The sequence below is a fragment of the Mesoplodon mirus genome (genome assembly GCF_964341445.2).
Source record: "Mesoplodon mirus genome assembly, chromosome: 19".
Taxonomy (NCBI): Eukaryota; Metazoa; Chordata; class Mammalia; order Artiodactyla; family Ziphiidae; genus Mesoplodon; species Mesoplodon mirus.
In genome coordinates this window covers 56,665,588-56,675,518 of record NC_138995.1, presented here as the reverse complement: position 1 = coordinate 56,675,518, position 9,931 = coordinate 56,665,588, and the positions used below count along the sequence as shown (strand labels likewise).

At 48.9% G+C, this 9,931-nt stretch overlaps 1 protein-coding gene across 1 annotated transcript; it reads right to left on the bottom strand.

Moving 5' to 3' along the window:
- Nucleotides 1-7,717: 7,717 nt before the first annotated feature.
- On the bottom strand, nt 7,718-8,481 carry PNMA8C (PNMA family member 8C; the record flags this gene model as incomplete). The annotated part of the gene is given in 2 exon segments (XM_082606948.1): nt 7,718-7,911; nt 7,914-8,481. Coding segments are annotated over 2 exon segments (603 nt in total). The 3' UTR covers nt 7,718-7,876.
- Between the last annotated feature and the right edge of the window lie 1,450 nt (nt 8,482-9,931).

Genomic DNA, 9,931 nt, shown 5'->3' with positions numbered 1-9,931 from the left:
GTAATAATACTGATAATAATTCATTTTTCTTGAGCACCTATTTTACCCCCAACCCTGTGCATTTTCTCTTTTAATCCCACAACCCCTCCTAAACAAGTATTATTCCCATTTTTCAGATGAGAAAAACTGAGGCCAAAGGTAGCCACACAGCTAAGAAGTGGCAGAACTTTGAATCACTCAGGATTCTTAGATTCCAGCCTCCTACTTTTTTTTTTAAGTCTTTATTGAAATTGTTACAATATTACTTCTGTTTTATGTTTTGGTTCCTTGGTTGCAGGCATGTGGGATCTCAGCTCCCCCACCAGAGATCGAATCCACACCCCCTGCATTGGAAGGGGAAGGCTTAACCACTGGAACACCAAGGAAGTCCCACTCCATACTCTTTTTAAATAATGTGGGATCTTAGTTCCCTGACCAGGGGTCGAACCTGTGCCCCTTGCAGTGGAAGTGCAGAATCTTAACCACTGGACTGCCAGGGAAGTCCCTCCAGCCCCATACTCTTAAGCCTCCTTTATTTGCCCTGTTGCCTGTGGTGGTTGCGGGGAGGGAACAAGGTTGGCGGGCAATCCCCGAAGACTCCTCTCCCAGGTGACATTTGTAACTCTGGCACAGTCACCAGATTTGTCCTAAATGTCCCGAAATCAGATCCCTATCTAGAATGAACAGGATATAAATTATCCACACTTTTGAACCAGATATCACTGGGTTAAGTGACAGCACATAGTAGGTCCTCAACACACACAGCAGGAAGCAGCCTTGTGGCCCACACTCCAACCACATAATTGGGTCGCTCTCCCCTCCCACCCTCCCCAATCCCAAATCTGAAGGCTTTTGGTGAGTATGGAAGCAAAGCTGGCAGTTAAAGCAGCCATACATTTAAAGAATCATTCATTCATTCATTTATTCATGTGGCACATTTCTCTAAAGTAGTGATTCTCAAATCTGGTTGCACATTAGAATCACTGGGAAGAGTTTTAGAAATCCCAGTTTCCTGAGTCCAACCTACTGGATCAGAATGTCTTAGGGTGGGGGTGGGGTACTGCATTTAAAAATCTTCCCAAATGACACTGACAGAGGTGATGGCTGGTAAGGATGGACAGAAGTAGGTGAGGAACTGAATGTCCCTAGAGGAACTTGACCAACTGGAAGTACCACAATAGCAGCAAAGAGCCAGATCGGAAATTACGGTTTGTCCAATTTTAGCAACATAGAGGAGCCCTTTAAAGGGCGCGGGGGGCTCTCAGGTTGAATCATATCTACCCAAAGATTTCAGGTCCTCACCCCTGGAATTGGAAAATGGTGCTTTATCTGGAAAAAGCGTCTTTGCAGATGTAAGTAAAGATTTGAGATGAGATTGCCATGGATTATCTGGGTGGACCCAAAAACTGCCATCAGGAATGTCCTTATAAGAGAGAAGCAGAGGAAGCAGGTGACAGAGACACAGAAAAGAGGTACAGAATCGGAGGAGGCCATGTGAAGACGGTGACAGAGACTGGAGTGATGGGGCCACAAGCCCAGGAACACCTGGAGTCATCAGAAGCCGAAAGAGGCAAGGAAGTCTTCTTCCCTAGAGCCTCTGGAGGGAGCTCAGCCTTGCCAACACCTTGATGTTGGACTTCTCTCTGGCAGGACTGAAGAAAACTCCAAATTAAAGCATTCGAGTTTTATTCCTTGACCTTGTCTCTCAAGAATAATTATTCCTGAAGTGAAAGAATTCTTGTGCAGTGTCCTGATCCCCAGGAGTCAGTTTTGGGTGATGGGAACCTTGGAAATGTTTTAAAATGCCCCCCGCCCCAGCCTGCAGAGCTTCTGTCTGCTGCCTGCCCCTCGTTGCCAGCCTCGCACGAGGGCGATCCAATGGTTAGACCTCCCTTCTCTCAGGAGTCTATGAAACTTTTGGCATTCACATATCTCACACTGAACTTTCCTGTAAAATCGCCTCCCCCTTACTGAGCACTTGATCTTCAGACAGCATCTTTTTGAGTCTTCATGATCACCCTCAGCAATAGGTATGATTACTATCAACCCATTTCACAGATGATGAAATTAAGGCACGAAAATGAAGTACTTTACCCAGGCAGCCCACCTCCAGACCGCCCCACTCTTTATTTCATTAAGTCAGTTTTATTGAAAGTATACTTTATATCTTATACAACGTACCCTTTTTAAATGTCCATTGTGGTAAGTTTTAGAGTTACCATCACCACCATCAAGATATAGAACCCTTCCATCAGCCCCAAAACTCCCCTTGTACCGTTTATGGCAGTCACCTCTGCCTACCCCCAACCACTGGTCTGATTTCTGTCCTATAAGTGTTGCTTTTTTTAGAGTTTTATATCAAAAGAATCAAACAATGTGTCCTTTTTGTTTGGCTTCTTTCACTCAACATCATGATTTGGGGATTCATTTGTGTTGCTGTATCTATAGTTCATTCCTTTTAGTTGCTATGTAATCATTTATTGAGTGAATACTCCACGATTTATCCATTCACTTCTCAGTGGAGATCTGGGTTCTAGCAGCTTTATGATTAAAGCTCCTATGAATATTTCAGAGCCTGTGTTTTTCACTGCAAGCTGTATACTCTCTCTGTTGCAAAGAATCTGCAGCATGGGTAGCATTAGCCCCACTTTACAGATAAAGAAACTAAGGCCCAGAGAGGTGAAGTCGGCTCCCTGAAGACACACGGCTAAACAGGTAGCAGAGTCAAGAATTGAACCCAGGCCTGTGTAGCTCCAAATCCTTTGACACTCCTTCCATTGTGTGCCCTGTTGATGCCAGGGAACAGTGAGTACTGTCTTCCGAAGGTCATGACCTTGGTGGATTCACCAGTCTGCCTTTTGGCATCCCATTCTGAAGCAGCCTTTTGTCAGCACACAGAGAACACATAGTCTGCTGTGGGAGCTGGGTACACTTTTATCAAGTTCAGGAATCTGAGCTCTAAAACAAGACTGATGTATTCTTTGTCAACGCAAAATGCAACTGTCACTGGATCCAGGATCCCAATGGCCAACACTTAACAGCTTCCCCCTCTCAGCCACTGTGCTAAGTCCTTTATATGTCTGAACAGATTTACTCCTCCCCCAAACCTGGTAAAATAGGTTACTACTAGCCCCATTTTACAGATAAGCAACCCAAGGCACAGGGGGATAAGAGGCTTGCCCAGGCTCATGCTCTGGGAAGTGGAGGAGCCCGGACTCATACCCAGGCCATCCGTCCAACACTATTCCTCACCTCCAACCTCCATACACCAGACAGAGGCTTCTGCTGCCTTAACTGGCAGGTTGCCTAATGAGCAAGCTGATTAGAGGAATTTAGTTCCACTATGAACTTACAGAGATAGTTATCCGTGTTGTATGTTTATCACTGTATTAACCATGTCTTTTATTTTCTGTACTCTGACGCTTTGACATCCGGGGACTTGCTGACCCTTGAGGGGCTGCCCTTCCCAGGGTTAGGCAATTCCTAGAGAAAGGGAACAATGCTTGTCCTTGAACGTGTTCTTCAAATGCAAACGAACCAACCAATCCAGAGCCCATGCCCCCAACTACCTTCTTCATTAAGCCCTCACACTCTGGGCCACCATCCACCTGCCCTATTCACTCCAGGGCCAGGTCCCAGACACCTAGGGACAGCCCCTTTACCCCAGAGCCTGCTGAAATTATTCAGACTAGCCAATCCTGAGCCTGCCTTCCCTGCCTCACCCATTCCTTCCCTGAAGAAACCATAATAAAGTTCTTGTCCACGGTTCCCCCCTCCCTCTCCCTCTGCCTCCTGACCAATCCTGGAGCTTCCTCATGTGCCCCCCTCTGTGGTGTGACCTGTCCCCTTTTCTTGGGATCTGTGTTAGGGCACAGACTGTAGTCAGAAAGACCTGGGCTTCAATTTCTTTTGAGCTTTCCTGTGTGGCCTTAAGCAAGTCACTTAACCTTTTTGAGCATCGCTTTCTTCAGCCATAGAATGAGAAGATGATCATGATAAAATTATAGTTCATAATCACTTAGCTCCTCTTCTGAAATCCAAAAAGCTCTGAAAGCTTTGCACCAAAAAATTTATCCAAAAAATGAAAAAAAATTGGAAGCAAAATCTAGACTGACATGAGGTTATTTACAGTTTTAATTTATTTCACTTTATGTCAATATTTCTCTACTATTAGAATACTAATGGATATGATTATGGGAGCTGCCCAAATCCCCCTGGGGGTGAATTACACAATATAAGATATAGTCTCTGTATCACTTTTCTAATACCCAACACTCTGAATTCTGAACCATACCTGGCCCGAGGGTTTTGAATCAGGGGTTGTGGACCTATAGTCCCATACCTCAAGGGATGGGAAGATACAATGAATTAATGAATATGAAGGACTCTGCACAGTGCCTGGAACACAGGATAGCTGTTATTGTTTTTATTCCAGATAAATTGTTTCACTTTTCCCATCAGCCACTGGAAGCCAGTGAGATAGAAGAAAGCTGTGTGTTTTGTGTTCTCTTGGCCATGAGATCTCATAACACCCCTTTTAAAAACAATGCAGGGGCTTCCCTGGTGGTGCAGTGGTTGAGAGTCTGCCTGCTGATGCAGGGGGCACGGGTTCATGCCCCGGTCCGGGAAGATCCCACATGCCGTGGAGTGGCTGGGCCCGTGAGCCATGGCCGCTGAGCCTGCGCATCCAGAGCCTGTGCTCCGCTACGGGAGAGGCCACAACAGTGAGAGGCCCGCGTACTGCAAAAAAAAAAAAAAAAAAAAAAACAATGCAGCCCTGGAAAACTTCAGGCAACCCACAGAAGTGATTTTCAGAGCATTTTTTTTTTTTTAGCAACCAGATTGGGGTCTTTTTTGTTTTTTTTTTGCGGTACGCAGGCCTCTCACTGTTGTGGCTTCTCGCGTTGCGTAGCACAAGATCTGGACGCGCAGGCTCAGCGGCCATGGCTCACGGGCCCAGCCGCTCCGCGGCATGTGGGATCTTCCCGGACCAGGGGACGAACCCGTGTCCCCTGCATCGGCAGGCAGACTCTCAACCACTGCGCCACCAGGGAAGCCCTGCCTGAGGTTTTGTGTAACCTTTATTTAAGCTCAGATTCTCAGGAAACAGAAACAAAACAGTACAATATTCTGTCAGTGAGTATGCCCAGGTTGGAAATTTGCAAGGAATACAAAGATCAGTAGAGAGCTACAAACTTCTAGACCACGGATGCATTTGCAAGAAGTTCACATACATGTGTGAGGATGGCAGGAAAAGCTTTATCCCAACCATTGCACAAGACAAATGCTGTCAAGGCTGATGGTAGAAAGCCAGCTTGGGGAATGGACAGAAATCAGAGTCTTCAAGATCTTAGGTCATGTCAAAGCAAGAAAACTCTAAAAATTCCTCTGTCTTGACACCTGCTGCAAATGCAAGGACCTAATGGGAGTTTCTAACTGCCTGAAGGTGGGAGGCTTGCCTGCATCCTGGCTGCCAAGGTGGGGTGCAGGGAAAGAACTTCCACCTTTTGGCTCTGCGAGCAGGGCAAAACGGGGTAGTCTTGCAGAAATAAGAAAGGGGTTTGGATGCTGGAATTCACAGACATGACTGATGCCCACCATCGTAATACACTGGGGAGTCTCCACCACTACAGTTTGGTAGGTAAGAATCTGAGCCTGTCTCTCTGTGTGTAAATTACATTTTTAAAAAGAAGTTCAGGGCTGCCCTGGTGGCACAGTGGTTAAGAATCTGCCTGCCAATGCAGGGGACACGGGTTCAAGCCCTGGTCCGGAAGATCCCACATGCCACGGAGCAGCTAAGCCCGTGTGCCACAACTATTGAGCCTGCGCTCTAGAGCCCACGAGCCACAACTACTTAGCCTGCGAGCCACGAATGCTGAGGCCCGTGCACCTGGAGCCCAGGCTCCGCAACGAGAAGCCACTGCAATGAGAAGCCCGCGCACCGCGACAAAGAGAAACCCCCGCTCGCCGCATCTAGAGAACGCCCATGCACAGCAACAAAGACCCAATGCAGCCATAAATAAAGAAATAAATAATTTTAAACAAATAAATAAATAAATAAGAAGTTCAACTCAAACCTTTGCAAATCCCTGAACTAATGGAAGTTTGCAAACTCACAGGTCAGACATCCTGAGCAGGTGTTCTGTCTACCCACAGACACTTGGATTTTACTTGGTTGTTTTTCTGTTGTGGTCTTTTCTCACCATTCTGGGGGACTCAGCTTATAGACTTGGGGACTATACGTTAGTGTTGTAAATGGATCATTGTTGAAGGTGACCTCTTAATTATTACCTCCTTTTGACCATTCCCTGGAAGTCTTGCCTTTTGTTCTTTAGAGAGTTGAGCACAAGTTAGAGCTTCTGAGATTTAATTTGGGGAGAACTCATACCCTCACCCCAGGCACCAATCAGAGCAGAAATGTCCCATGTCTGACCATTCCTGTAAGGGAGACCCAGCATGTAGAGAACAGTGACAGCTTTTTCTCAGAGTCACACACAGAGCAGTGAGGTCCTCAGACGTGGCAAGGAGACAGCTCACTTTCCCAGTCATGGTTTCTGCTTGTCTCGTGCAAAAGAGCAGCCCACGCCAGACAAGTTTATGCCACAGGCACATTCGAGATACATCCTTATAAAAGACAAAAACAGGTCTAAACTTTGCGATGACAGGATTTCCAGCAGAGCCCAAAGCTGGGGGGGGGGGTCTGGGCCTCATCCCCGCAATACACACCCAGCAAGAGGGTTTGTCCCCAACATCAGGCCGCCGGGTATGGCGAAGGGGATAGTGGCCTTTCTCCCGAGCGCAGAACAGATCTCCCTGACATGTTCTTCCTGCTTGGCTGTTCCTCAACTCTGGTAAGAGACCTTCTGCAAAACCTTGAAATTCCGAGCCCCATTTCTCCTCTTCCATTTCCCGCAAACACGTGTTTACGCAGTCGCCGCAAGCAGCCCGCGGTCTCCATGGCAACAGTCTGACTCGCTGCTCGGCTCCGACTGCGACTGCGCAGCTGGTCCCGCGGCGCCTCCGGGTTGTTAGACTTTGTATGCGGATCTCTGAAACTCTTCCTCATTCAGAAGTTACCCTCACCCACTCAAATAATACCCACACGCATACTCAGGTGCCACTCCCGCACTCTTAAGTGTTGCGCACAGCTACTCAAATATTACCCGCTTGAGCTTATATACTCAGGTGATGTGATGCTACCCACATATCAAATGGCACCCACGCTCACGCATATGTATTGAAGTATCCAAAAAGCAACTGAGATGTTACCCGCACCTACTCAAATATTTAATATGAGTGCCGCGAGGGCAAGGTTTGGGTCCGTTTTGTGCTCTGCTGTATTCCCAGTGCCTGGAATAGTCTGGTACACTGCCCAGGAAATATTTGTTGAATGAATGAATGATCCATACTCAACCAGATATTATCCACTCTGGTCAAATGGTATCTACTCGCACTCAGATGTACCCAAGTAACTCAGAAGCTACCCACTCACCACGAGTGCCGTGAAGGCAGAAAGCTGTGTTGGATTTGCTCCGTTCTGTATCCCCAGCTCCTAGAACAGTGTCTGGGACATAGTAGGTGTGCAATGCACATCTGTAGAATGAGTGGATGAGCGACTCACACTCAACTAAGTCTTAACCACACCCGCTCAGATGTCACCGCAAGTTAACTCAGATAAAAATGCCCACCTTCGCTCACACTAGTCAGATGTTACCCATTCTTACTGAAAAGTTACCCACTCCCTTGACTGGGTAACTCATCCTCACTCGCATTATCCACATTCGCTCTCATCCCCCAAACTTACTCAGAGGGCACCCAGCTTTCCAAGTCGCCACCCACACCCACTCAGCTGACGCCCACCCTCATTCAGCCGCACCCATGCCCACCCCAGGTCACCTCACAGCTTCCCGTCAGATGCACGGTGTCGTCGACCTTGTGCTTCCGCTTGCCTTTCTTGCCATCTCCCGCCTTGCTCTTCTTCGTGGAGTCCAGAGGTGGCACCCCGTCCACCGCAGCAGTGGCCCCAGGCCCCGGTTTCTCCCCTGGCCCAGGCTCATAGCAGTTTCTGGCAGGAAGCTCTCTGGGGCCCGTCACTGTCGGGCACAGTCCCTGCCTTAGGACCCGGGCCACATCTTCCGCCGTCCTGCCCTGGCTCTGCAGGAAGAGGTTCAGTTTGGTCAGGAATTCAATATCCTGCTTCCGGGGCATGTAGACCACTCTCCACATGCTGCCCTTGCCCTTGATCTCCCTGAGGATCACGGCATAATTGATGTCCTCTGCCAGCCTAATGATGGCGGCCTTGGATCTCTCTTCTTCCACACAGGCCTTCCCAGCCACTTCGAACTTACTCAGAGGTTTTAGGGAGGCCTGTATGATCTCTTCGAATTCCTCATGGCTGCAGTTTTCCAGGATACCCAGGATCATCAGAGACTTGTAACTGTCCACCTCAAGAGCCTTGCACCCATGCTCCAACAATACAATGTCCTTGACGCCAAAAAGCATCTTGCCCAGCTCTCGGAGGCAGCTGTGTGCCCGATGGTGCACACCTGAGCTGCCTCGGGAATCCAAAACGTTATCCAGGGTGCCACGACCCCTTCCCAAGGCAAAGAGAGAGGCCTCACGGGGCCTAGTTTGTCCACCTCAGCCAAAGATGCCCCAGGCCCTGCCCACAGGGCTGCACAGTGTCCAGCCTTCTGTAAACTTCCTCCCAGCGGGCTCTTGGGAATTCCTAGGGACTTACAGAGTGTGAAGCAGGGGTGGGTGTCTGCCGGCTAGCTCGTGGATCCTGAGTCCTAGGCAAGGCCGCACCAGAGAGAGTATGAAGATGCTGGTCCCTCTCTCTGGTGGTGGTCCTCAAAGGTCTCGCAGGCCCTGTCAGTCTCAGCAGATGTGGGACCGCTGAACGCCCTGGGGCTTCTGTCACCGGGGTGTCCTGCGAGGGTGCCTGGCTGGCAGGGTGCCTCATTCCTTGCCGCTGGCCCAGAGGCCACCCTCACTGCCCTGTGGCCTGGCTAAGACAAGGATGTGGCCGCTGCACTTGCTCCCACAATGACATCACCGCCTCCTTCCGCTCTGCAGCTCAGCGGTCTCCATGGCAACTGCTAGAGCATCGCCTCTGCCATTGGCCCGGCCTGGCCGCATTTAAATCAGAGTCTGAGGGGAGTCATTCAGGGGTGAGGGGTCAGCCACCCGCCTTCAGAAGTACCCTCTCTTCTCCCTTGAGAAAATGGCTGATTCTAGGGGTCGGGGGACAGGGAAGATACAAGATGAGCCTGGAACATTTTTGGGGCCAGAAAGTAAGGAAATGCTCAAAGAATGATGAGAACAGGTGGAAGGGCATAGAGCCAGCTTGAAGGGCTCCCACTGGCCAAATCTGGGACATTTTGAGCATCAACATTAAAAATGAGCGCAACAGGGGCTTCCCTGGTGGCGCAGTGGTTGGGAGTCCGCCTGCCAATGCAGGGGGCGCAGGTTCGTGCCCCGGTCCGGGAGGATCCCACATGCCGCGGAGCGGCTGGGCCCGTGAGCCATGGCCGCTGAGCCTGCGCGTCCGGAGCCTGTGCTCCACAGCGGGAGAGGCCACAACAGTGAGAGGCCCGCGTACCGCAAAAAAAAAAAAAAAAAAGAGCGCAACAGATCATAACCCCTTAAATAAAACAAGAATCCATGAATCTATGTGGATATAATTAAACGGATAAATGGAAAGTTTGCTGGAGCAATGTGGGCTATTATGTTGTCTCACATAAAATGTATGAATCAAAGGGAACAAAAGTATCTTTACCGTGGAATATCCTTGTTTGTAGGACACACCCACTACAATATTCAGGGATGATAGGGCACCAGATTTGCAATTTACTCTCAAACCGTTGGTGGGGGGGAAGTTCTTTGTACCATACAGGCAACTTTCCTGTACGTTTGTGACTGTTTCAAATATACTTTTTAAAAGGAAAAA